The sequence below is a fragment of the Strix aluco genome, chromosome 5 (genome assembly GCF_031877795.1).
Source record: "Strix aluco isolate bStrAlu1 chromosome 5, bStrAlu1.hap1, whole genome shotgun sequence".
Lineage (NCBI taxonomy): Eukaryota > Metazoa > Chordata > Aves > Strigiformes > Strigidae > Strix > Strix aluco.
In genome coordinates this window covers 56,934,559-56,961,907 of record NC_133935.1, presented here as the reverse complement: position 1 = coordinate 56,961,907, position 27,349 = coordinate 56,934,559, and the positions used below count along the sequence as shown (strand labels likewise).

At 40.0% G+C, this 27,349-nt stretch overlaps 2 protein-coding genes across 13 annotated transcripts; one reads left to right on the top strand and one right to left on the bottom strand.

Moving 5' to 3' along the window:
* Window positions 1-4,619: 4,619 nt before the first annotated feature.
* DNAJB9 (DnaJ heat shock protein family (Hsp40) member B9) lies at window positions 4,620-14,584 on the bottom strand. Of its 7 annotated transcripts, none has more exons than XM_074827507.1 (5): window positions 14,438-14,524; window positions 14,048-14,170; window positions 11,026-11,139; window positions 10,343-10,570; window positions 4,620-8,588 (listed from the first exon to the last, which is right to left on the bottom strand). In XM_074827507.1, the coding sequence occupies exons 4-5, from the start codon at window positions 10,557-10,559 to the stop codon at window positions 8,158-8,160; spliced, it is 648 nt and encodes a 215-aa protein (XP_074683608.1). In that variant the 5' UTR covers window positions 10,560-10,570; window positions 11,026-11,139; window positions 14,048-14,170; window positions 14,438-14,524; the 3' UTR covers window positions 4,620-8,157. The 7 variants fall into 7 exon arrangements, with proteins under 7 accessions (XP_074683608.1, XP_074683610.1, XP_074683614.1 ...); XM_074827509.1 differs by having other exon boundaries at window positions 11,026-11,072; XM_074827513.1 differs by lacking the exons at window positions 11,026-11,139; window positions 14,438-14,524 and adding an exon at window positions 14,566-14,584.
* Window positions 14,585-14,666: 82 nt separating this feature from the next.
* THAP5 (THAP domain containing 5) lies at window positions 14,667-25,243 on the top strand. 6 transcript variants are annotated; one of them, XR_012623612.1, is made up of 4 exons: window positions 14,667-14,857; window positions 19,623-19,812; window positions 22,932-24,054; window positions 25,040-25,243. XR_012623612.1 is itself a non-coding variant. In XM_074827505.1 (4 exons), exons 3-4 carry the CDS (start codon window positions 19,669-19,671, stop codon window positions 23,898-23,900), a joined length of 1,113 nt encoding a protein of 370 aa, XP_074683606.1. In that variant the 5' UTR covers window positions 14,667-14,857; window positions 18,155-18,258; window positions 19,623-19,668; the 3' UTR covers window positions 23,901-24,428. The 6 variants fall into 6 exon arrangements, 5 of the variants coding, with proteins under 5 accessions (XP_074683606.1, XP_074683601.1, XP_074683604.1 ...); XM_074827505.1 differs by lacking the exon at window positions 25,040-25,243 and adding an exon at window positions 18,155-18,258 and having other exon boundaries at window positions 22,932-24,428; XM_074827500.1 differs by lacking the exon at window positions 25,040-25,243 and having other exon boundaries at window positions 22,932-24,428.
* Window positions 25,244-27,349: the final 2,106 nt, after the last annotated feature.

Sequence of the window (27,349 nt, the reverse complement as noted above, 5' to 3'; positions counted from 1 at the left end):
GAGCCAAGAAACCTGGCCTCTCCTCACGCCTCTATCTCAGATTGTTTATGTAACCATGGGAAAGTCAGGTCAGGGCTCAAACGCATGAATGAATGATGACCATCTAATAAGTTACTGTGGGTCCAAGCAGCAATAACTCAGGATAACTATTTGCATTCTCATAGCCAGTGAAGGACATGTAAATTGATCCAAATACTTTGGATCTGGGCAGACATAAGACAGCACTTAGAAACAGTTAATAAAACTCAGCTAACAAGGCAATAACTTCACGAAGGGCCACACTGCTTTTGTTAGGTGCCCATAAATCGAAATAAATCATTGTTTTTAAGGAAGCATAAAGCTACCTGTGGAGATCTAAGTGCTCTAGCCAGTTCCTTCCAGTATCTCTTACAGATCCTTGTTTATTTATCATGTGTTAAAAGTTCTGTTTCCCTCAACACAGAAGAAATTTTGTAAGAGAAAACAGTTACCCTGCTCAAGTTAGTCTACACACTCAAGGTAGGGGTTTTTTGGTTTGGTTTTGAGGGTTTGTTTTTATTTTTAAACTTCAAAGTTATCATGCAAAGTGCTGATCAGACAAATTCATTCTGCCAGGTCAATTTTTTTTTCAAAAACATTTGTAGGATAAATTTATATCAGCAGGTTTTATGTAAGATATCATCTGTCAGCACCTGTCTCTCTTTATGCAAGATTGGGTGTCATTTGTCCTCACACAGACAGAATAAAATCAGAAAACCAATACAAAACCCCATGCTGTGTACTTGTCTAACTCAGCAGGATATGGGGAAAGACAGACGGGAGGAAATTAGGTTGCACTGAAATGGTTTGTACCATTTCAAAAAATGTCTTATGTTTTGTATGCACAGTCTACAATGAATTGACAGGGACTTGCAAAGCAAGTAGAAACATAGTAACTATAGCCATTGCCAAATGGGAAAAGTAGGAGGACTGAAGCAGAGTAGAGCCCCAGATAGCAAAAAAATTAAAAAAAAGGGGGGCATGGGGGGTGTAAAGAGAGGAGACAATGTGTGTTTCTTGATTTTAATAACACTTCCATCAACAAGCACAAGCTGTGCATTCAGCTCCCAGCAGAAGCTGTATATATGCTCCATCTGCACAGGTTATTATTTCATTTATTTGTACACAAGTGATAATATCTGCATGCTGATCCCAGCAACACACCAAGCACTCCCTCTGCCCTGCCTCCCGACACATCTCCAGGTTTGAGCTACCAAACAGTAGCAGAATCATCAACCTGAGCATGGGTTAGCTGCCTGACAGGCCAAACACCCATATTATTTTAAAATAACTTTCATGTCACCCAGTTACATATTAAAGCAGAAATACTGAATCAAAGTCATTGTTTGGATTCATTAAGGCATTTGGGCGGAGGAGAGAGTATCTTCTTCTTCAGCTGGAGCTCCGCATGCTCAGCATTACAATCATGGCATTTCGATGGGTTCCCCTGCTTCAGCCAGGTGGAGTCTGGCGAACACTGCCCCAGGACAAGCATTTCAGCTCCGCTTTCTAATTTAATTGAGTTCTCTAAAGTGCCTATTGATGCACAGCAGAAAAGAAACGTATGTTACTCCTGCCCTGTGGGCATAATACACAACTTTTCATTAGATCGCTACCCAAAATCCTGCATATTCAAGGCTAACAATCTTGCAAGTACCAGGTGCTAAAGCAAAATGGATTGAAGTCAAGTGGGACCCCTCAGACAAGGCTCACTTCATCTTTCCTATTTCACAATCAGCATCTTCACTTCCAGGTGAGATGAAAAACAGATGATGGCAACACCATCAACAAGTAATGAGCTCTTCTTCTCATGTCTAGATAAAATTCTAGTAACAAGTGGTACCTAGCAAGAAGGTTCAATGTGACACTGGAAACTACAGTTTCAGAAGACAGCAACAGAGGTATAGTCCCAGGGTCAGCTGATGCTGACTACTCAATATTCTGCACTTCTGGCACAGGTTGACCTAATCCACCATGAATAGCAGATGTTCTGGACTCCGAAACAATATCCTACCCTCCACATCCCAGATCGGGCTGAAGACACCATCCCGCAGCACATACGTAACATCCCTTCAGTCACTCCAGGGGTCACAACTCGATACACTGTCTGCCCCACAGGTCATATTGTTAAAACCATGCTCCAGTTTGCATTGCAGGAGATTCATGTTTTGGAAGACAAGCTACACCACCAGTGTTTATGTCACCTGGCTCTTCCACAACTCCTGGTCTTTCTCTGGAGGCAGGCCAATTCCCCATCACCACCATCACACACTTTCTAGTCAGGCAGCCATACCTGGAGAAAAGAGGGACACATGAAGACTTCATCCAGGTCCTGACCAGCAATCAAAACAGAAACATTTATTTTCATCCTGACTACTTCCTTGAGAAGTTCCAGGGTAGAGGTTGCCATCCTCATGCAGTGAGGGGTGCTGCAAGGCATAAGGAGCTGGGTGAACCATAACACCAGAGTAATCAATGCAAACATTATTTCCTCCAGTTCCTCTACATTCAGCCTGTAACTGTCTCTGCTTGCACTTCTGGCTTCCAGATGTATGCCACCCACAATTCTTCAGCTCAGGACTTGGAACATTTCCCCACAAGCGACATGCTATTAAATGAGCTATTGACAGAGGTCCTCTCTACCTTAACTCAGACAGCACTGGTTTACTGGTTTCCTCATTCCCCTCTCTCCACTCTGGTTTCCTTGTCAAAGTACTCCATGTAGTTTTAGAAAAAAAAAAAAAGACAAAAGACAAACAAACTAAAAAAACACAAAACACAAGATGATGATCTGTTTCCCTGAACAATCCTCAGCTTAGTCTCCCTTTCATCTGCAAGCTGTAAGAGCCTGGGGCAGTACTTGCAAAGCCCAAATTCAGGCCTGCACAATGGAACACCCCATGCATTTCTGCTGGAGTAGAGAGCTCTGAGGTCAGGCTTGTACTCCTACAGCGGCCAGACACCGGTACCACTGATCGGGATTACTGCCAGCACCCCTTCTGAGATGCCTATGGCTGGAGAATGGGTGTCAGGCTGAGCAAAGGTGGGCCAGACACCTCCTCTTTCTTCTCATGAACCTTTGAGAAGCACATTGGTTTTTGACAGCCTAGAGAAACATACAACTCAGACCTGCAACACAAGTCAAAATAAATAAATAAAAACCCAGCCCTCCCCCCAAAAATATAACCCAGTGAATATATATATCTTTATACCAGGTATATTCCTTGGTGGACTTTCCCAGAACCACTCCTTGGAGAAGATGGTTCACCATCTCCAGCTAGCATCTCAAAGATTTGGTAGAATCCTGCAGCCATCCCTAGTGACCTGAGCTCCTCCACAGCATCTTTTGGTGTGACTGCAACCACAGGAGGAATAACATAAGCTGTAATGTTCATTTCGGTGTTGCCATAGTTCTTAAAATAAATGCTGTTGAATCAAATGCCACTGCTTAATAGGTAATGTGCCTCATATAAAATGCTGTTTTCCACTGCGCCTAAACTCTGGAATACATCACTTCAAAGCAGTTTTGGTTTTCGTTTTTTTAAACCAACTGGAATCAAGGACAAGTTAGAGCCTAAACCTAGAATTGATTCAGACTTATGCTAGGAGTGACTGACAGTCAATTGATATCACAACCGCTAAGTGGCCTCTACAAAGCTGGTTTCTGTCCAGTCCCTAAGGAAACAGGTGCCCGCACTACAGAAGCCAGCAGCACGGCTGTATGACTCACTATCTGAGGGCCAATCAGTCAGGCTCAACCACACCAACCACCACAGCCAAGCGATCCTCTAAACAGCATTTCATTCTGAATGAGCCCCATACAGCACACAGTCAAGGTACTCCACACAAGGCTTTTGTTCCAAGTCCCATACCCACTTCTAATGCAAGTTTTCCATTTACAAATAATTAAAAAAACCCCCACACTCCTCAGCATAAAAATATAACACAGATCTTCCATTGTCTCCAACACATTTAGTCCTCAAAATCTTATTCTGCATTAAGATGGCAGATTTGCTTAGGTTCCAGGCAAGACTGTTCTGAGAAATGGCCTGATGAGACATACCAAATCCCGCAACTTTTCTATCCTCCACCTTCTAAGGAATACACCCAGAAAACAACAACTTTCATGCACAGTCTTGCAGTCAACTTTCGAATCAGCACGACAGCATCCTAACCTTGGCTTCGGAGTCTGCACTTCTCAGCGGCAATGAGGCCAGCTAGCGTTGGTCGCACTGCTCTCCCGCATCTCTGCAAGGTGCAGCAGGGCACAGGCAGAGACCCCGAAGCTCAAGGCAGAGGCTTTCAGCTCATATACCCACTGCCTCTCAAAAGAAGTCCTTTGGCACAAGCTTCTGTTTGCCTGGTTTACAGGCATAATGCCTAAACTCCAACCCCTTCCCAACATCTCTAAAAAGAAACAAACCAGGTAAAACTAAGTCAATTTCTTTCAACCCCACTGCCTTCTCCCTGCCAACTGCTTCCCATTCAGGGAAAACGTAGTGGTCAAATTGTTCCATAAAACACAAGTGCCACACAACCCACTTGAATCTGGCTTTGATCTACATCTTGAATAAAAAAAATAAAAAGAAATCACACACAAACAATTTTCACATGTTTAATGTAATGGCACCTTAATTAAGTTTACAGTACTTTCATCTCCACTAGATACTGTGTTTCAAAAGTATAATGGGAAAAAACAAACATGAAAAAAACACTCTTTTTTGGTAAAGTTTTAGAAACTCAACCATTTGGAGTTACATATGCATAAATGCCTTTCAAAAAATTGTTAGGAATTGTATTTTTCACCCTCACACAACAAAAAAATAGGTTTTGCAGGGTCTTCTCACAAGATATGGAGATCAGAGATGGCACTTAAACTTCTGAAGTCAGGGGTGTCGTAAGGTTATATCAGGACTTCTGCTGGTGAGCCTGCCATGAAGCAAACGCTATAAATAGGAAAAGAATGTGCAACAGCTCTGAAGGAGTGAGCAGCACAACATGTTTTGCAAGCTTGTGTTCCAACAGCCATGGAACTGGAGACTGCTGGCTGAGGAAAGCCTGCTTGAATTTCTTCAGCTAAAGTCTATTCGAAGCATACCCATCGTATCATAGAATCATTCAGGTTGGAAAAGACCCTTGGGATCATTGAGTCCAACCATCAGCCCTACTCTACAAAGTTTTCCCTTACACCATATCCCCCAACATCTCATCTAAATGATCCTTAAACACATCCAGGGATGGTGACTCCACCACCTCCCTGGGCAGCCTATTCCACTGTCTGACCACTCTTAATTGTAGAAAGTCATATGGGTAGCAATACACTGAAGGACTAGTGACAAGCTCTCCTCTGGCTTTTACCTTGGATCAACAACTAAAACAAGCAGAAAGATCACTTGGAGAAGCCACAGGAATAATAATAGGAAGTATTTGTTGCTTTTCCTATGACAAATAATTAAGAGAACTAATATGGAAGCAGAAATAGACTAGGTAGAAGTCTTTTTAAGGTACTATCAGCTAGAAAACTAGCAACGCTATCATTTTATTATCAGTTTCATACTTTGACTTTAAAGAGTTAAGGAAAACAAGTACACTTTGTATGAATAATCCTTAAAGAGGGGAAGCTAACCTAGAAGCAACCAATGACCCTTCATTTTCACCTAAGAGATTAGCCTGAAAGATGATGAACTCACACAGTCACTTAGAACAGACTTAAATTTTGGGGGTGGCTATATTTCCTACAATTTACCGTGCTCATTTTTGCTTTTATTCCTCTAATTTAGGATTAGGAAATGGACTCAAATTCGTAACTGGAGAAAACTACCTTTGGAGAAGTCAATGGCTTGGTTCTAGTAGGAACTTTAAATATTCCTTCTCCTGTGCTGAAGAGCTGCTCATTCTGCTGGTTCTAAACTGGTTTTGGGTTTTGTTTTTTTTTTTTAAATAAGAAAATATTCACTAGACTAAGAAAGGCATTAACATTTTACCCTTGCATCCTGCTTCTAGAGCTGCCTCCCACCTCTAAGTTCCAGCAATCATCCCTAAAGGACATTCACTAATACTCTCTTACATTTAATACTAAAGGCCACATCCTTCCCAAGTCTTATCATTGTGAACAATTCTCCTCAAATGCATTCAGAAATGCCCTCTAAAAAAACTTGCTACTTGTGAGAGAAAGTAATTCAGAACTTTAAGTTAATAATTTGTTCACTTGGATGCCCATATGATATGAATCTGGCAGATAAATTTGATTCATGCACAGGACTGATGGAGTATGTTAAAGAAAAACAATGCAGAAATCTAAATGAATTGCAACTTTTGGTTGAATCATATATTAATTATACAGAAGAAACTAAAAATCTCTACTTACACAGAAAAAGGGTGGAAATAACTGACAAACACACTCACTCCAGCACTTTTCCTACTATAAGAATATTGCACATTCCGATAATGTTGCACAAATTACTGGCTTTTTATAAAGACCATATATGAGGTATTAGTCTATTAATAAATAAAGAACATGGAAAAGGAAAAGCACTTAATATAACACAACAATCCATTCCAAGTATTTAGTGAATGAAAACTGAACAAGCAATAATACGTACCCTTGAGGGGAAGGTTAAAGTTACTTAGCAAACAGGCAGCTTTCAATACCCATCCGAGAAGTCAAGGGTTAACCCTCTTTTGACAAAGATTTTTAAGAATGCAAAGCCTATTTAGAACAGTGCTGCTTAAAAGGCTCATTTTGCTCATGCAATCAATCTGAAAGGTAAATTCTTATCTCAATTCTAAAGGGAGAGCAATACGTGGGTGACTAATCTTATTAAGGGGAACCAATTTCATATACTAAACCTGTACTACTAGTTAAGAAATAAAACAGAACTTTTGGATTGACATCAGTTAAAATATTCAGGGGTTTTGTTGTGGGGTGGTTTTTTTTCCTTTTAGTTTTAAACAGTTTAGACTGGTTATGTATTTCCATGGTGCTGACATTGATACCCATTAGCACTGTCTGTATTAGCAGACTCCAGCACCGCAAGGCACTAGATGAATACTACAATTGTAATTTTCAGTTTTACTCTGTATTTATGCTAAGAATTTACCTTTCAAATCACAACTCTGAAAAATTCTTGCGGACGGGTAACAAATCTGTCAATCTAAACACAATCTATCTATTTTTTATTCAGACCCTTCCAGAAACACTAGGAATCTATAGGCAAGCTTATCTTATTAAATTCACAAGAATACAGAGGAGTATTTAGGTTCAATAAACTGAGCTATGGTAACTACATTGCACACATGGTAACATAATAAGCATAAAACAAGAGTGTTTTCAGTATGCTCATCCAAACATTGTTAACAAGATATTTGTATTTTGGAAGAAAAAAAAAGACCTGGTGTGCACACAAACTTACATACATGAATATCCCTTAAATAAGTCAAGGGATATTCAAATCCTAAAATCTTTTCAGGTCAATGAAAGGCTGTTTAGAAATAAAAGTAATTCCTATATCACTCTGTTAGGTGAAGCACAATCTTAACATATTCCCTCTTGTTATTTTCCAACTTTAAAAAGCGTTTTATTACTAATACATTTGCAATGCTGGACAGAGTAACAAAGACCCAGGTAAGTCATATTTCTGCTGCTATTTTGGGTAAATTATCTAAATTGCACAGTAAGTCCATACCAGGTAAAAACTGCAAGTGAAAACCTGGAAAGATGTGATAAAAAAAAGCAGCACTTCAAAATTAAAGTATTTCCTCTGCTGCAATCCATACACCAGTAACTCAACCAGTCCTGAATTGGCATATATGAAAAAATTAATTACATTTATGAAATTAAAAAAAAAAATATATATTGTGTTGAAGTTCAAATTTATGGAAAGTGTTTACTAAACTGAAATACATATAATTTCTTATGTCACACAAGATTATTTCTCTCCCATTCTAAGCAGTGACTGAGACATCTACTTCCCAAATGCATGTTGTTTCTATTCTGAAGATTAGTTTCATCTACAATTTCTTTATGGCAGTTAAGTGTTTTTTAGAGCAAACAGTTCAAAGAATTTTTTCCATGTTAGAACAAAACCAAGAAAGATTATGAAGGTGTTGAAAGAAGAAGAAAAGAGATGAAAAAAAACATTATTGTCCAGAACAGTCTGTATAGGTGGTAACCATGTTTCCTCGTCTCTGAGTGACAGTCCTACAGTGCTTGCTGGATCCATGAAACCTGGCATCAGTTCGCACTGCATGTCGGTGTGCATTTTCGAAGTCACTAAACGAAAACATTTTTTCCATATTTTCAAACACATCATCAAACAGTCCACCTCCAAAGGAGAACTCTTGGAAAGAACGTCTTTGCCGATTGTGAGCTTCCCGATGACTTCGGAAGTGATTTTCAAAGTGTTTTTTGGACCGTGAGTTTTGACTAAAGAGGTCAAAGTCTTTGAACAGATCATCAAAGTTGAAATTAAATGACTGATGGAACGGGCTTCCATTATTTCCTTGTCCTCCATGACGGCCAAACTGATCATATTCTCTTCGTTTATTCTCATCTGATAATGTTTCATATGCTATTTCCATTTAAAAAAAAAGTTTAAAAAGTTTATTTATAGTCCCATTTAAAAAAGGAAAGAAAACCATATACAAAGAACAGCTTTCTCCCACTCCCTCAACAGGACAAATTTCAAGCAAGACTTTCATTCAACACACAAGCCCAATCAAGCTCAACATTTGTTTAACTTTCTCCAACTCAAAATAAACAGTTATTTATTGATAATAATATAGCCATACTATGAGGACAGATTATATCCTCAAAATTTTAAATTCACATAATACAACAGTTTAACTAGCAATAAAGATTAGTGCTTACATTTGAAAGACAAGAGCAATGACATGTGGTGATCAGAAAGACTGAAGGGGGATGATCTTTACCTAACAAAATGAACTACCTGTTGCATTCCTAACCCAGAAACACAGTGCAATGTCTGCAAAACTATTTACCAGTCAGCCAACAAGTTCTAGCCACACCACAGTTACAACTAAGCAACAAGATAAACATCAAGAAGATAAAGGGAATGTAATTCCCTGTGTCCAAATTCTTGATTTTTCAAAAGTTAAACAGTAAACTCAGATTTTGTGACTGGATATACCTGAAATGGAATTAGGTTTCCATCCAATCTTTGGTCCACAACTACAGCTACTGGTGTTCCAAGGCAGAAACTCTGACAGATAATATACCCATGCTGATAACGTTAAATATTTTAAACGCTTCCACTTTCTTATCTGTCAAAGGCTTGCAACTATTCTATATACTTCAACATTTACTTAAGAGTTCCCAACTCCTCCTTCAATAGGTGCTAACAACTGCAGTAAGTATCTAACAGGACTGTCCCTCCTTTTCACTGCATTAATGACTACCTTTCTTTCAAAAGAACTTTTCTGCAGACAAGAAGGTAAAACCCAGAAATCTCTTATTAGCTAAGTCAGGAGAACTACACAAATAGATGGATGTTATAACAGAGTCTACAGGGAGCAGAAGTGGGAACACCTCCTTTTTCAGAAAGCCTTTTTCTATTGTTGATTATTTGCTTCCAGCATTATATCTTATCACTAAACATTTATGAATGGTGTATTCATTCCTAGGACCATAGGATAATTCAGGTTGGAAGTGACCTCAGGAGGTCTCTACTATAACCTCCTGTTCAAAGTAGGGTCAGTTATGAGATCAGACTAGGTTACTCAGGGCTTTAATCCACTCATTCCCAAAAAATCTCCAAGGTTGGAGACTGCACAACTTTTCTAAGCAAACTGTTCCAACACTAGCCTATCCTCAAGATGAAAAAGTTTTTCCTTATAACCACTCCAAACCTCTTGCACCCGTTGTCTCCTGTACTCCCCACCATGAACCACTGAAGCACTTTGCTGTGGTTTTTTGAAAATCTCCCCATCGTTACTGGAAGGTTGCTGTTAGGTCCCCCTGAAGTAACCCTGAGCTGGATCTTACTAGACAGATCAAAAGATAAGAATTAACCTCCTAGGGCTAAAGTTGTCCTACTGCCAAGTATTTTTTGTGACAAGAGGCATAAGCCAAAAAGCTTAATAAGCAGGAATGCATAAACTGTGTAAAAGGCCTGCCTATATGCAAGGACACAGAAACAAGTCAGATATTGATATTGGACACTGGACACCACCGAAATAGAATTAAGAAAAAAAGATCTTTTTACCTCTTATTCATTAAAAAAACAGAGTATACCTAAGTCATCACATTTGCTCACAGATAAAAGCCACGTATCAAATTATTAAGACTAAGGTTAGCATATATTACCTTCAGCAATTTCTCTAAATTTTGCTTCTGCACCAGGACTCTTATTTTTGTCTGGGTGGTATTTCATAGCCAGCTTGTGAAATGCCTTCTTGATCTGGCGGTCAGATGCATTTTTTGGAACTCCTAAGATATCATAATAGCTCTCTGTAGCCAGTATTAATTCAGTTATCATTAAAATGCAGAGAGCAAATGTGAAGACAGATTGTGTAGTTGCCATTTCTCTGCTTCCTAGAAAGAAAAAGAAATATACTTGAAGAACAAGTTATTTCAGGTTCCACAACAACTTAAAGGTACAACTACAATCTGGAAGAGGAAAACCTGTATGTTTCAGGAGTCACTCAGTGACAGACATGTAAGCTCGTTTGTTCACATGTGTCAAACACCATTCCCCTAGTTTCATAATCACAGAGTATGTAAATGAAAATACCACAAATTCACATTTCACATGCATCACAAGCATGCTTCAGTGTTCATCTTTGTTTTACACCTATCTTTGTGCATTCTCCCACAGAGCTGTTGAAGTAAATATACAATACATTTCACTGTATCAAACAGTTCATGCTGGCACACCTGAACTAGCTTTGAACTAATCCTCAAATTCTAGGACCACAAACACAGCACCTCTAAATTAAGTACAGGTTGCAAAAACCCACTCAAAACAGGAAGACCAATTCACTGATTACCTTGTGCAACAGTAAGAGCCTGAAAACACCACTGGCCCAGGAATCGACTGTGAGGTGCAGGAAGACAAGGCTGTTAGAGACTCATGCTCAGCTTCAGACAGTCATTTAACTAACCTAAGGTGAACATGATAAAGAGTAAAACACCCATTTAAAGTACAGAGTTCAGTCAAGTAGGGCACATTTTCCTTTACTTTAAATGGGCTGGGCTTAGCTTTCTTTCATATTAGCTGTACTCTAAATAAAGACACCTACCATATATCTTTGATATTCAAGAATTAATCTAATAAATACCACTGCATAAAAAGGTTTATATATGAAACTCTCAATGTCTGAACTGAATTCAAAAAAGGAAGTCTTGTATACTAGACAAGCAGCTTCAACAATAATTAAAAGTTGTAACTTTTTTTCAGTAACGTATTTGTCAAAAAGTTACATTTTGAAACAAACGTGCTAGAACTCAGGGAAAAAGCTGTGTCATAATTCAGTCATAAGAAAAATCAGGTCCACAAAGCAACATAATCTCTCATGACTTTTATGAAGGACAGAGGGAGCTCTTCCTACCAGAAGGAGAGATCAAATGATTTTCCAAGGCCTGTGCACATTATATTTAAAACAGAGTATAGAAATGTGAATGTTCCAAGACAGAATTGCTGTCTGTCACCTAACCAGCAGGACGTATGAGAAGGCCCTGAACATGCCAGAAGTAAAAGGTTCCCCTCACCACATTACACTGATTTGAGTGTACCATAAGTACAACTCAAAGAGATGAATAGTATTACTTTCTTGACGGTTGAATAAACTAACCCTGAAGTCCAAGTACCATGAAAGTTAGAATACTTTCAGACAGTATATGGCTCAAACACTCGGCACACAGAGTTGAAAACCTTTGATTATCAGGTACATAAGATAACTAAGCCTTTAATAGGAAGCTCATATCCTGTAAAGAAAATTAACACCAAGCACCAAAAAAATGGAAGAAAATACCATTTCTAATAGGTAAGTCAGGGGGCTAAAATAAATGTTGCGAGGCAAGAGCAAAAAGCTCATAAGATTAACGTACCCGTGCCCTCTTAAGAATTTCTTTGGCTAGCAGCCTGCGTGATATCAAGTGTTAAGGAGCAGCAGTTGAAACAAATTGTATTTTGATCGGTGTACTTAAATACCAAACAGACAGTTCTTTTCAGTATTCTTTATGCATGATACCAGACATATTTTTAGTACAAGCCTTTCCAAAGCTTTTCCACATATTTGCTCTTACCAGTTCACTAACCTGAAACTTTGCAGCTTGGGCACTAAGAACTACATACACTTCCACACTTTTCAGGCGCTCTTCCTGTTTGTGCTTTACAGATGCAGATTTGCAACTTCATCTCATATGTGAGATTGTTTTTATTTTACTTCATTTGCCCACACCTTCATTGTGCTTATATAATCACCTGCTGCATCCTCTTAAGGCTAACCTCCCTGCTTCTACTATTATATACTGAAAAGAGCTAATAAGAGCAGTTTATGTCCTTCATTAAGAGTCAAACCCTCTTTTATAACTCTCAAGCTCATCTGAGCCTGAGAACCTCAAGCCACTCCTCCTTTAAAGCTTTCTGCTCTACCTAACCTCAACTTCTATTATTCTTAATAGTGACTTACATCCAAGTTTTCTTTTTTCTGCAGTTTTACATTAGGATTTCTGTAATGCAGTTCTATGCTATACTGCCCCTAGTTTTATCTTAATTTCTAAACCATATTAAAAAAAAAAATCAGTACTGAAGTTTCATTGTTTTTTAAATAATGTTTAAAATTAATGTAAAGGGCAGATTTAATGCTGCCCTTGAATAACTCAATAAAACTTAAATATAAGAATAAAATGAAACGTAAATGAAAATCAAATACAAATGAAACTCCAATATAAGCAGCATTTTAAACTTATGAGGTTATCAGAAAGATATAGCAAGTTTTATATTTGGAGACTATCATCAATTTTTCAATCTACTTTTTAAAAAAACACCTATTTTATATGCTGTCAGCATCTTAGTGTTGCTACTGTTAACTAAGATGTTAAATGTCTGACCTCTGCCCAGCCGTCCCTGTTTTTACAATCGCTTTTAAAATAAAGTATCTTTTAAACTCTTATTCTGCTTATGTCTCTTCTCCCTTGGTTTCCCAATTGAAAAGGGACAGCTAAGTTCCACTTTCCAGGCTGTGCACAGCAGTTACTTAAAACACATCCCAGAATTCATTAAGCCCTTTATACTTCTTGACATTAAGCTCATGTCACAAAACAGTCCTTCCTAACAACTATGAAGAACTACATTTTATTTGGGTATATGTAGCAATAAAGGTAGATATTTTACTAACACAGATTAACTAATTCTGTTGGATAAGTAGTTACAGTCTCAACTACTATTAAGCTTGGTATTACGAAGTATACTGTCTAACGTTTATAAAAAGTCTTATAGATGTGATAACGATCAGTTTTTTATCAATTCATCAACGTTTATCAATAGCTGTACAATGAAGTGATGTTTAAGGATGATATACCTGGAATAAAATCTGTCACACATAAAAAATAAGGGGCTACTTCCATTTTGCAATGCAAATGCCCTGTTCCATCCCTCTTTGAAAGTAATTAGCAAAGATCTTAGGTAAATGCTCACATTCACGAAGTCTCACATACTCAAAAAACCTACAGCATCACTACTGCTCTGATTACATGAATTGCGATGCACTATCCAGTGAAATTCTAATGTTGTATAATTATTTTTGCAGTTTACTAGCAGTAATAAAGTTACCAAAGTTTTCCATCGGTTCTCACATCACGACTAACCCGATGAGTAAGCAAGTCTCCTAGTCCACTGCCAGCTACAGGAAAGTCTGTCAGACTCCGGGGCTTGTACATCTCTTGGCCTCTCCTATACTGACCGTAAAGCAAATCTAGGAGAAGGCTCCTGAATACTGCTCTAGGGAAGAGGGAAAGGAGACGGAGCCTCCCCTGGCATCATCCTCCCTTGCCAGACCCCTAACGAACCTTGCCAGGGCCGTACCACAACGCGAGGCCGAGCCAGACCTCGGCAGATGATACCAGCGACACTAAGTGACGCTGTCCCACCTCCACGTCGGCCAGGCTTGGGAAAGACCACAGCAGATGGGCCTAGCGAAAAACAAGAGCCCAGAGAGACCCAACAGGCAAATAAATCCACCAGGCCGAGTCCCAGTTCCCCCCCACCCCCCCTTCCCACACAGTCCCCAGCCCCACTCCCCCAGCCAGCCCCGCGCCCCTCCCCGGGCCCTCCGCGACCACCTGCCCGCCAGCTACCTCAGTACCCCTCGGCACCCCAACGTCTTCCACATCGGCCCAGGCCCTTCGCTACCACCCCGCTCCCCGCCGCGCCCCTCACCTCCCCTCACCTCCCCTCACCTTCCCTCAGCCCTCGTTCGCCGCCGCCAGGTCAGAGGCCGCTGCCCCTCAGCGCCGCGCGCGCCACTCCCGCCCCTCCGGCGCTCGCGCAGACCTGCCCACCCCCGCGCCCCGACAGCGATTCCTACACGAAGCGCTGCACCATTGGTCGCCCGGCCCCACGTGACGCGGCCGTCGCCGCTGGGCGGAGCTTCCGCCCCTGACGCGACGCGGTGGGAGGAGCTGGAGGCGGAGGAGGCGGGGCCGGTGTCCCGGTGTTCCGGTGACTGCCGCCCCCCGCGCCCCCCGCGCCCCGGCGCGGATGGTTCTGGGTCGCGTTGGGCCGCTTCGCTCCGCCATGCCGCGGTACTGTGCCGCGTCCTGCTGCAAGAACCGAGGGGGGCAGAGCGCCAGGGACCAGCGCAAGCTGAGCTTCTACCCGTGAGCGGCCGGGGAGGGGGGTAGGGTCTGGGTGAGGGCTGGCCCTGGGGATGGGCAACGCCAGAGGGGCCAACCCCGAGTGAGGCGGGGCCCGCAGCGGCCCTTCGGGAGCCGGAGGGGGCCGAATGGCTGAGAAACTAACTTCAGGGGCCTTTGAACCCTGCCTGGTCCCGAGAGGCTGGAGGGAAATAACGCTCTCATCCCTGGGGGAGAGGGTAAGGGAAAGGTGTAGGGAAAAAGGGTCGACAGGCTGAGTGTGTAATCACGCCGGCACTTGCTTAGAGGGGGAGAGGCACAGCAGCCTGGAAGGGCTCTTGAGTAGGTGCAGGGGGGATTCATGAAGTAAAAACCAAAGAGATCCGACTAAAAAATCAAAATAAATTTGCACTTACAATCATGAGCCTGTTTAGCTGTGAGACGTAAGTAGCACCGATTACCCCGTTTTTTTCAAGCTTGGCTGCCTTTGTGGAAAGGGTGTTTCAGCAGGGCAGACATTCGTGGAGACATTGGCTTAATGGTGAAGGAGCTGAGTGTCCTGTATCTGACCACTTGCAAGCTAAGCCAAGGGCCTAACAGGGTGGGAAAGCAAACACATACTGATTCTTTAAATTAAACATTCCCAGTAGAATTATTATCTTGTCTACGCTGCAAACAGGCATTGCTGGTTTGTTTGGAGGCAGCTGAGCTAGCTGGAAGCCAACTATCTTGGTTGCCGAAACGCAGTTTATGGCGGCTGCATAGTACTATCTGCCCACCTGATTGATTAGTCACCATCCCAGGCCCGCAGTCACCTCTGTACTGTTGTGGTTATGTGGCCGTTGATTCCCCCAACGGTGAGTTAAAAACAGTGTTTCTCAATCCTGACAGGAGCACAGTGCAGGTAACTAAATATTAACGTATTTCTTTTGACTAGAAGTATGATAAGCATTTGTCAACAGAAGGAATTTTGTAGCATTTCAGAAAAATTTGAAGAATAAATTTCACAACTAGCCTCAAATCTGTTTTGGTGAAATGTATACCTCAAACTAAGTTTTGTTTCAATTGCTGAGTAGTCCTTGTTATTCCAAGACCAGGAAGGCTATGTAGGAAGACCCACAGGAAGACTGCTTTGCGAGGGATTTTAGTTTCAGTTGATGGAAAGCTCTTTTTCCCGCATGTCTCTAATATGTGATCATCATAAAACAATCATGAAAATGAGGGGAAATAAATTATTTCTATTGCTTTAGAGAATACGAATGCAATATGGAAGATAAAACAAGTTTGAGTGCTGATACATATTCAAATGTATGGCATCAGTATAAAGATGATTGCAAAAACACAGCTCTTTTATCTAGCCATTGAATTGTGTGTGCTGCATTATGAGTATCATGGTCCTGTAGAAGGGGTGCTGAGATTTGATTTATAGAGATCTCTTGGCTTACATTAGCAACTACTACTGATGCTAATTGCAAGTTTTATTCCCTTGCCTCCTACCACCCCAAAGAAGTCCTCTGCTGCTCGGTGGTTTTGGGTCTGAGCCCCTTCTGAACTTTTTAACTGTGGCCTAATCTCAGCTGGCCTAACTGCCCTTTGTTTTATTTCTTCACCTCTCTGACTTGTGCACTGGTGGCAGCTGCTGAATAAATTCTGTCCACTTCCTCTTTCCATTTGCCTTTTTTTGTGCCTTGTTTGCACCAGAGAACAGATTATGTTGATGAGTAAGGGTGCTGGTTTTGGCTGGGGTAGAGTTAATTTTCTTTGTAGTGTCTAGTATGGGGCTGTGTGTTGGATTTGTGCTGAAAACAGTGTTGATAACACAGGGATGTTTTAGTTATTGCTGAGCAGTGCTTGGACAGAGTCAAGGCCTTTTCTGCCTCTCACCCCACCCCACCAGCGAGTAGGCTGGGGGTGCACAAGGAGTTGGGAGGGGACACAGCCGGGACAGCTGACCCCAACTGACCAAAATCCCATACTGTATGGCGTCATGCTCAGCGTATAAAGCTGGGGGAAGAAGGAAAGGGGCAACCTTTGGAGTGATGCTGCTATTGGGTGTACACAGTCTAAGCAGGCAGGATTTGAAAAGCCTGAACCTTTAACCTGTCCTTCAGAGGTTATTGTATTCTTGCCAGCACTATTCCTTGCATTCCTGCAGATACTCAGAGCCAGATGCATCAAAAGCTTTCTCTGTTTCCATGGTGACTTAAAAACTTAAATGGCAACAAATTCAAAAGATTGGGGAAGGGGTGAAGAGATGTCCTGGTTTGATCCCAGGGGGAAACTGAGCACCACATAGTCGCTGGCTCACTTGTTCCCCCTCAGGGATGGGAAGGACAAACAAAACAAAAGGCTTAGGAATTGAAATAAAGACAGAGAGAGATGATTGACCCATTATGGTCACAGGCAAGAGACAGACTCGTTAAGGGAAGAAGGAAAATGTCCATTTAATCTAAACACCACCACCAACAACACTTAGTTTAACAATCAAATGGATTAGGACAGTGAGAAGTATAACCACATGATAAAAACACCTTCCCGCCGCCCCCCCCACACCCCCCACCCCCCACCCCTGCCACTTCTTCCCAGGATCAGCTTTGCTTCTAGATTTCTCTGCTACCTCCACCACAGCAGTGCAGGGGACAGGGAATGGGGGCTGTGGTCAGTTCATCACCCATTGTCTCTGCTGCTCCTTCCTCCTCAGGGGGAGGACTCCCCACACTCTTCCCCTGCTCCAGCGTGGGGTCCCTCTCACGGGAGACAGTCCTCCATGAAATTTCACCAACACAAGTCCTTTCCACAGGCTGCAGTTCTTCCCAAACTGCTCCAACGTGGTCTCTCCTGCATGTTGCAGTCCTCCCAGCGATTCTCCAGCACAGGCTTCCCACAGAGTCCCAACCTTCTTCAGGTGCATCCACCTGCTCTGACGTAGGGTCCTCCATGGGCTGCAGGTCGGCATCTACTCCACTGGTGACCTCCATGGGCTGCAGGGGCACAGCCTGCCCTCTCACCACAGGCTGCAGGGGAGTCTCTGCTCTGGTGTACCTTCCCCCCCTCCTCCTCCTTTCTTCCACTGACCCCGGTGCTTGCATAGGTGTCTCCCTCACAACTCCTACTCTCAGGTTCCCCTTCTAAATATGTTACCACAGAGGTGGGTGTCTTTCTCTCAAAATCAGTTGAGTTTGCAATTTTGGAACACTGTGGGCCTGTGTAAGAGTCCTTGCCTTGCCTGTGGCTTTTGGAGGAAACCTGCAGCTTCAAGGATTTGAGGGTGGGATCTAGGGTTTGCCAAGAAGTAGCCTGACTGACTGGTGCCTTTCATAGCGTTTGGATGATGCTCAGTTCTCCAGGCTCTCTCCCCAGCTTCTGTTGTGTGGGAATACCTCACTGCAGAACCAATTTTTTTTGTGCACTGAAGTCCCATAAAGGTATGGTAATAAGCATAACAGAAAGAACTGATTGTTAATTAAAAGGGAAAAAGAGCTAAGGGAAGAGAAATGGAGTTAGAAATGCTCCATTTCTATTTAGCAAGTAAAATAAAATGGCTCTTGTAAAGAGGCTGTAGGCACTTGTTCACATCTGGATGTTTCTGTTGTCCATCATACTGCCAACAGCTATACGTTTTACATCCTACAGTTACAATCAGGTCAGGTTTAATGACCACGTGAATCTGCCTCTTACAGTTTCATATACACAAAACCAGATTTATTTTTTTTTAAATGATTATTGCCCATGATTCTAAAGAATATTGTTTTCTTCACAGTAGTCATTTAGCAGTGCTCAGAATTCAAGTTATGGTTTATGTATCGTATGTGGTTATATGCTAGAGTTAAAATGAACTTGATATGCACCAGAGAAATCTGTAAGCGCTTTTCAAATACTCTGTTTTCTGTCTGGTGAGAGATGAGAGCCAAGAGTGGTCAGAATATTCATGTTGCCAGTACCATAACTGCTTGGCTCTACATGCATCATAGTGAGCCTTTAACTTCACTTTAATTTGCGTATTGCAATTCATTAAGTAAATTACATATCTTTGCCCACTTTCTTTTAATTTAGTTCTCTTTCCCATGCAATTTGTCTATTTGCATATATTTTCAAAATCAATTTAATTTTTTGCTATGAACATGTATACTCTTCATTCTCCTTTTCAAGTAGGTAAGATGGTTGAAAAGTTAGTTATGGATTACATAATATTGTGGGGGCTCTCAATGCTGTAAGAAAGCTTTATTGCTGAAATACAAAATATAGAAATGCTTTACATTTGTGTGTATTTACTTTTTGAACAAAATTTAAATCCTGCACTGGAAACATTCACATTTCCAAATTATCTGATAATCCAAAATATGACACATATTGTGAGGTACTCGGCAAAACAAGAATAGTAACAAAAAGTTTTGTTACTAGTTGTATCTAGTAAGACATAAAAGCCCCACAAATACTATTTCTAAAATGAGGGCCAGACCTAACTTTTTAAAATGAAGTTAGAGTATTTCATCTTACTTCAGCAGAACTACTTTCTGAGCACGTGTTGCAGGATCACACCTTTCAAAACATCTTAGCCATGGGTTCTGAAACCCTTGGCTACCAGAAATCAATAGAAATTCTGCTGCTGAACTCTGGAGCAAATATCCCACTAGAAATAATTTGGATTTAAATTTTTTAAAGTGTATTATTTTAATCTTTTTGTAAGGAAAGACTACCTTGTAAGGAACAGTAAGACATTCTTTATTTAAAAAGAAGAAAGAAAAACAAAATTTCTGTGTTTTTGTTTTTTTCAACTGCTTTAAAAAAGATTTCCACTTCATGATAAAGATAGACTTGAGAAATGGTTGCGGAATATGAAGCGAGATGCGTGGACTCCAAGTAAGCACCAGCTTCTATGCAGTGATCATTTTACCCCTGATTCCCTTGATGTGCGATGGGGCATACGATACTTGAAACATACTGCTGTACCAACAATTTTCTCTTCCCCAGATGATGAGGTAATGTATTCCTGTCTTTTTTTATTGTAGTACGAAGCTAACCAACTACTGATGTAATACGTGTGTTCTGATTATTTGTAATATATTTATATTTTATTTTTAAAATAGAATTCCTGTCAAAACATTTTGTCAACAGGACTGACGCAAAACGAGTATGTGATTCCATAGTATAAGGGAAGAACAACTTCCCATACTTTGACTGGAGGTTCAATATCTTTTTTGACTGGAAATTACAAAAGAAAAAGAAATTTCCTATGAGAAAGCTATGATTCTAATTTTTTTTTCTGTGGAACTACTCTTAGTTAATATTTTAATGTTCTTTTAAGGCCTTTTATTAACTGAACATAAATACTGGCTTTGGAATGTATTAGTTTCAAGCTACACGTTTCTCTTTCCTGTTCCTAACCTTTCTAACAGCTAAGAGCTCAGGAGTGTAGGCTGCTAAAGATATCCCACAAAGACTAGTCCATCTTGTCTTTCAAGACTTGTACTATTGGTTACATAAAAATACTGTGCTATGCAGGCACCTAATCTTGATCAAAGCTATGCTAATTCTCTTCTGGCACATAACTTATCTTTCTCCGGATCATCATGTTGGAGGTGGGAGAAATGGAAGGATGGGGATTAAGGGTAAATAACTGAAATGTGTGGCTATTTAATTTTACAAAACAATTTACTTGTAGTCATGAAGTTCTCTGTCGTCTTGGATAGCTGCAAGTGTTGTCCAGACTGCTTTTGATTCTGTAGAGTCAAAAGCACTCTTGATAAGTCTCTCAAATATAAAAATAGAAAATCTTGCCATTTATGGCAGTAATTAGCCTTTAGACATTTATTAGCAATAAATGTCTTTCCTTGCAACTCCCTAGTCGCCCCACTTCAATATATCCCTCACTTCCCTGTGCTGTTACTGTAATAGGGAGCTGTAGCTTTGGAACTGGACTTTGCTGCCCTGTGCTTCTATGCAATTACAGATAAACCATGTGATTTCACCCCAATTAAAAGTCGGCTTTTCCTCACCTTTTCATTCTCTTGTTTTGCATGTCACCATAGACCAGTCATAGTACACCTGCAAAGGTGGACAGTAGAGTTATGAAGGTAACAAACTTTTTATGCAGTGGTGTTGCCAAGAACATACCAATGGCTTCTTTAAATTATTTTTACATCAGCAATATATATCTGGGAAATCCCAGATCGATTTAATCATTTTGGAAAAATAGTATTCTGTGCATCCTTTCAATGTATCCATCACTTCCCTGCTATCAAAAGAAAAGAGATGCTAGTTCTTCATATCTGTGATAGTGTGAACTTGCTTTCCTGGGGTCTCACCTCTCTCTCTGGCATTATTTTTTTAAATCTCACACTTCTGATCGCACTTTTCTAAACATCAAGATCTATCCTGTCAGTGACCACCTCAGCAAATCAACAGTATCCATTGACTTGGCCACTGGTTCTGTAGTTGCCCCAAACCTGAATTTTCTACATAGACTGGACATTCACAAAGACATGAGAAAGAGCTCTCCTTATTCTGGGGGAGAATCCCTTGTTAGCATGTTCCTGAGTTAATATAGAGGAACAAGAAGCCAAGGTCCCAAGCTGCCTTTCAACACCTGTCTATAAACCCTTGGTTTGGAAAACTGAGAGTGAAGAGTTGCAATATTTGCATGTTGTTCACTACCACCTTGCTTCATGTACTGTGGAGCAAGGGAAGGATATCTTCCCAGAAATGCTTAGTGATTCTTTAGGAAACAGTTCATAGTATTTCTTCTTCTAAATAAAGAATGTTTGTGTCTCAAGAGCAGTGTTGGTTGCCTGCATTTTAATATCAGTAACCATTCTACATTAGTTTGTAGGGATTTTTATTTTTCAAGACTGTCATAAGAGTGTGAAGGCAGGGACCGATGGACAAGGAAGCTTTTCAATAAAAGTAAAGGTCTTTCTTCAAGCAGCTCTATCCTGGGAGATGTTTTGGTGCCTTTCCTTCAGCCTTAATGGTAGTTCTGATACGCAGGGATTTGGGGAACATATCCCTAATTTATTTCATAAGAGATTTGTCTAGTTAAAAGATTTAGTCTGAGAAGGCCTTTTTCAGCTGCTGGTAGAACAGAGAAAGGGAAATACTTCATTGTCTCAAAATCCGTAAGACTGATGTGATGTTAGGTATCACCTTTGAAAAGATAAAGGTAACCAAATGAATTCTATTTTTGTATACATTTTTCACTCATTTTAAGACTGATGTTTCCTATAAAATCAAATTACATAGTTTAGTGTATTTGGGATACTTCAGACTCCATACATACTTTTATGAACATACACTTTGAAATTACCTTTTCCATCATAATCTGTTTTTTTCAGCCTGGCCTCTTTCCTACCTTCTCTGTCTTTTTTGCCTGGTCTATATTTAGTTAGCAAAATTAAATTTGTTTCTTGTTCTGTTTGTTTGTTCTGGGTGGTTTTGGGTTTGTTTTTTAGTCCACAGGCCTAACCTGAGTACAAGTTCTGCAGCTTGGTCTCTTCATAATCAAGCCTACTAGAAAAAAATAAGACATTCACTATTAGTGTATTTTTGTTTCACTGGCTGACAGACTAAAAAGCTTGTTTTGATACTAATCTTTAATCATGTGTGATGTAGTATGTGGAGGAGGGGAAAAGAAGGTGGCTAAAAAAGGATAGATTTCAAATGCAGCTTTGTTGCATCTTTAATGCAAAAATCTTGCACTGTGTATATTTAATATACATATATTTAATACAATGTTTCAGATGGTAATAGGAGATGTTAGCCAGTCTTTGTCAGACAGATTTGTGTAGCCACTTCTCTTCAAGTGCTTTTAAAATTATAATGACTCGTGTAAATCAGTAGAGTTACTTAGAGTTTGAAAAAGGAAAAACAAGAAGTATTATTGCCTTTAGAGCTTTAAAATAGTATTTTAACATTTAGGACCTGAAGCAAAGTTATGGAACACACTTACATGAGTTTTCAGGTCTCTGCTGTAGTTTTTAAATAGTGCTCATCTAAATTACTCCTTATGCAGTGCTATGTTATAGAATGAGATTTGCCCAAGTGATTTCCCAGTTACAAGGTGGTTGTTTTTGTGTTTTGTTTTGGTTTTTTCTTCCTCCAGGAAAGAGATTCTTCTCAGAACAGCTCACAAGAGAGAAAGAGAGAAGACCCAGAAGAAACAAATACAAATGTAGTGTCAGAGAAAGCATCTGTATCACTTGAACCTTGTACACCAAAGAAAAACCTTGTAATTGCAAAAAATGTAGATGAAAAAGCAGAAGTAGTTTGCTCAACTGCATTGAGTAAGCCTTTACAAATTCAAAAAATGCAACTTCAAAATGGAGAAGACTTTCAGGCAGACAATGTCATTCTTGATAATTCTTCTAAGCAGCATACACATCAACCTGACCCTGTTTTAATGGCAGCAGCGGTCCAGAGCATGGAAGCTACCAGCGTTCATACATCTGTAGAGGATCCAGTAGGTTGTACAGCTACAGTCTTGCAGTTTACAGACCCTGACTACTTGAATTCATCTCTGAAACTGACAGACACTTTAGGTTCAATTACTGACTATGCAATTGAAAATCCTGACTCTCATGTTGTAGGCTGCTCTGTTGAGGTACAGCCAACAAGTGAAAATGCAGTTTTGCTGAGTACAGTCACACAAACTATTGAACAGTTCAGTGGAAGTGAAGAATCTGTCATTGCTATTATTGTGCCAGCCGAGAGTCCAGAAGAGCCTGAAATAGTAAACAGTTCTTTCCTGCCTATTAAGCAAGAGTTTCTTGACACAGAGGAGACAGAAACAGATAAGTCTGTGTATATGAATGCATATGGTGGAAGTGAAGTATTACAAACTGAGCATTCATACTGCAAACAAGACATAGACAGAGATCACCTTTGGCAAAAAATTTCAAAGCTCCACTCTAAGATAACTCTACTTGAAATGCAGGAGATAAAAACTTTGGGGAGACTCAGGTCCTTGGAAGCTCTTATTGGACAACTGAAGCAAGAAAACTTGCTTTCTGAAGAAAAGTTGAAGATTGTAGAAAACTGCTTTACAACACTTGAAGTGACTATGATACAGTAAAGGCTTTTGATGATTGTTCTAATATCTTTTTAGCCTCTTCGACTGTCCTTTTGGACAAATTAACTTTTGTTTCAATCATGGTATTTTAAACATCTAATGCAAATTGTGTGAATAGCAAATATTCTTTAAAATGTTACATCAACCACTACCAAAGGTAAGATGTAGAATATTGCCTATAAAACATGACTTACAAGTAAGCTTTAAAAGAAAATAAAACCTGTTAAAGTTTTGTTTAAAAATTGAATCAATAAAGATAAATTAAATCTTTCTAACTCCAGGCTCCTCTGAAACATGCAACTCCTGCATTTGGGGCAGCAGTAGAATGGACAATAAATGTGTAGGATGGACAATTGTAAAACTGTTTTTTAAAAAAAACCTGTCCCAATTCTCTTTCAAATGAGTAAGGAGGTATGTAATACACATTGTCCAGTGAGGCTACTATGACTCTTCGATCTTCTGTTCATCTAACATTTGTTCTGATAGTTTTTTGTACACTTTAACCTTATTAAAATTGTTTCTGCAATAAAAGCTGTTTCCTTTCATTTAGTTCTAGAAACAAAACTTCTTTAAGAATATTGTTACAGTGAAGAGGTTCATCTCTTTTTTTTTTTTGGATTATTCATCTGAAATGGAAAGAACCATCTTAAATAGTGATATTTTTGTTGGTTAGTAAAAGGGAAAGCTCTAACTATTCAGTGAGTGCTATCTGCTCAGCATTGATCCTCTTATACTCTGCAGCTGGGTAATGCATATACCCTTAATAATGCACTGAAGAAAACTCTGCTTTCACTAGCAATTTGCTCTGCAAAGCATTCTCTGGCTCATTACTTTTCTATATCTTACTGTTCAAGAAATGGAATTACAGTACCAGAAATCCACTCCCCTGTATTGATTTTATTAACTGTTTCTAGTGCACAGTAGAAAGATACCCACCCAGGGTATTATACCTGTTAAGCAAAGGTGTCTAACAAAAGATGTTAAATAATATGACAGTTTATTAACCTGGTGTTTTCAAGTAGAGCTTTACAGCTTTAGGTTTAAACTTACTGGTTTTCCTTGATTTTAAATTTGATGTGATTGCTTTTGGTGTGTCAGATCATAGTCTGTCTATCCCATCTTGGTGTGTCCATCCCATCCAGGTTCATGGTTTCTGCAGCAGACAGCATCACTGACTTCAACAAAAAAATCAGAGGTTGCCTGAAAACAAGATGATTTTCTATGTAGCCTTTCTCAGGACCAGTCTTGTAGCAATGACGAGGGTGAAACTCCATGAAACAATTTGAAGATCAGAATCAATGCTGTGTTTTGTAGGTGACTGTTGCAAATTGATTCCAATAAAATATTTTGGGCAGACACCTTTTGTATTCATTTTAAAATATTTGGTATTATGGCTGGCTATTGTTGCTTGCAGGAAAATACAGCTAGGTCCTTTGCTTCAAGGATATGGAGACACTGAATTACTCGAGCTAATCATTATGAGAAAGGAAAAATACAGTGTTGGAAGTTGCCACACACCACTGAATTAGATGCTACATGTATGCGTTGTATTCAGTGTTTCCTAACCATAAAGCTGTACAGCCTTTGCACACAATTTCATTTCACTAAACTTACGAACTCTTGAAGGTGCTACATTATTCCCCGAGATCCAATGGAAACTGCCTTCATGCAGTTGCAGCCCAGCATCAAAGTAATACATGGAATCATCATTCCTTCTGTAACATATCAGGCATATCTTCATCCAAATTAAATGTCTATCTTTTCAATAATTTTGCAACATTTTTTTTTAACTTTTGCCTGCCTATTTCCAATGATATCATTAATTACTTCAACACTTTACAGATTTCATGGATGTGGGTTGTTTTCTTAATTCACTTTTTAAATGTTAAGCTGTATTTCTTTTTCACTATCTGTTGGCCACTGTAGGAATTTGGCATTTGGCTTTCTCCTAGATCTTCATTTAAATTCCACCAATTCTATTAAACTTATCCATGAGCAGTGTAGTTCTATCCAGAATAAACTGGTGCCCATTTCCCCTGGTTTTCCATGTGCTTTACAAGGTGGAGTGTGAAGTTTTATTTAACTCATTCTGAATGCAGTGCCAGCTACAGGGGATTTTTTCTTTCTATCAGGCTAATAAGTATCCAGGACTTCTCTTCTGTACTTTTTTTCATCATGGTAGAAATATTGATGGCAGTCTTGTATGCTTGTCTGCTAGATGTCTTTGATATCTTTACTCTCTTCTACTGCATTGAAGCTGTAATTAATTCCTCCTTTATACTTAAACCCTGCCCTACTCTGAGACTTGGCTCCTACGTTAGAAAAACCAGCAGTAGAAATGGGCTCACTCAAAGTTCCATCTATGTTAATAATTCATTTTCTCTGTCCTGTTTTGCCAGAGCTAGTCCACGAAGAGGGGTGCTCTGGGACAGTGCCATGGGGTCCAGCCATGCTCACCTTGCAGCAGGGCAGTCATGCTAGGTGCTCTCATCAGTAAACACGTCGCATTTAAAAAATAACACCCCTCCATCTCTTAAATTCTTCTGTAATAGATTGATTTTGTTCATACCCAACAGTGTTTTGGTCCGAACTGCCTTGTATACAACTTGATGGCTCCCCTCACTTGATAATGATGCTTATTGTGTCATACATGCAAATCCGCACTCCTGCACTTCAGTCTGTACGCAGTGCTGCCTTAGTAAACCGCTAGGCACGACTCTTCCGTGTCGCAGTGAAATGGTGTGACACGCAGGGACCCCATCACGTCCCCAGGTGAGGGTTTGCCTGCATGTTGTGGGTTCCTACAGCCATAATTAGTTAATTGTGTCAATGACAGTGGTAGACTCTGCTCAGCAGGATGTGTTATTTCTAAACCCACTGAGGTAAGTGCTGAAATTCCTTTACTGTTAGATGTTTTGAACTTCATAATGACAGTAGGGCAATGAAACCCAGAGCCTGCTTTTGTCAGAGATTTTATCTGTCCAGTAAGAGATACAAGGAAAGACCCACCTGCTTTCTGGGCAAACTCAGGAGACGCTGTGAGCTGGTATTTTTTTCACCACTGAGGCAGAATTAGACAAAGTCCACATGCAGCCTTGAGGAAAGGCATAAGGTGCAGGTCAGCGGTGAGTGACTTAGGCCTTTTCTTCTTCCCTAAACTCCACAAGCAGGAAGCCTCGTGTCATGTTGTAAGACTCAAAAATGTTAAATTGTATAGATGTTTTTGGAATATATATATTTAGATATAAAAAATATAGCGTATATCCAAAACAGCAGTGCTACCTACAAACAGCAGGTGGTGCTACTGGATCGCTCTGTAGAAGTCAGACTAGACCCGCTTTTTCTTTTTATTCTGTTGTTGAAACATACGCAAACAGATTAACTGTGCAGGGTTTTTTTTTTTTCCTTATATTTCAGATGTACCTTTAATAATGAAGGGTAGTATCTAAACT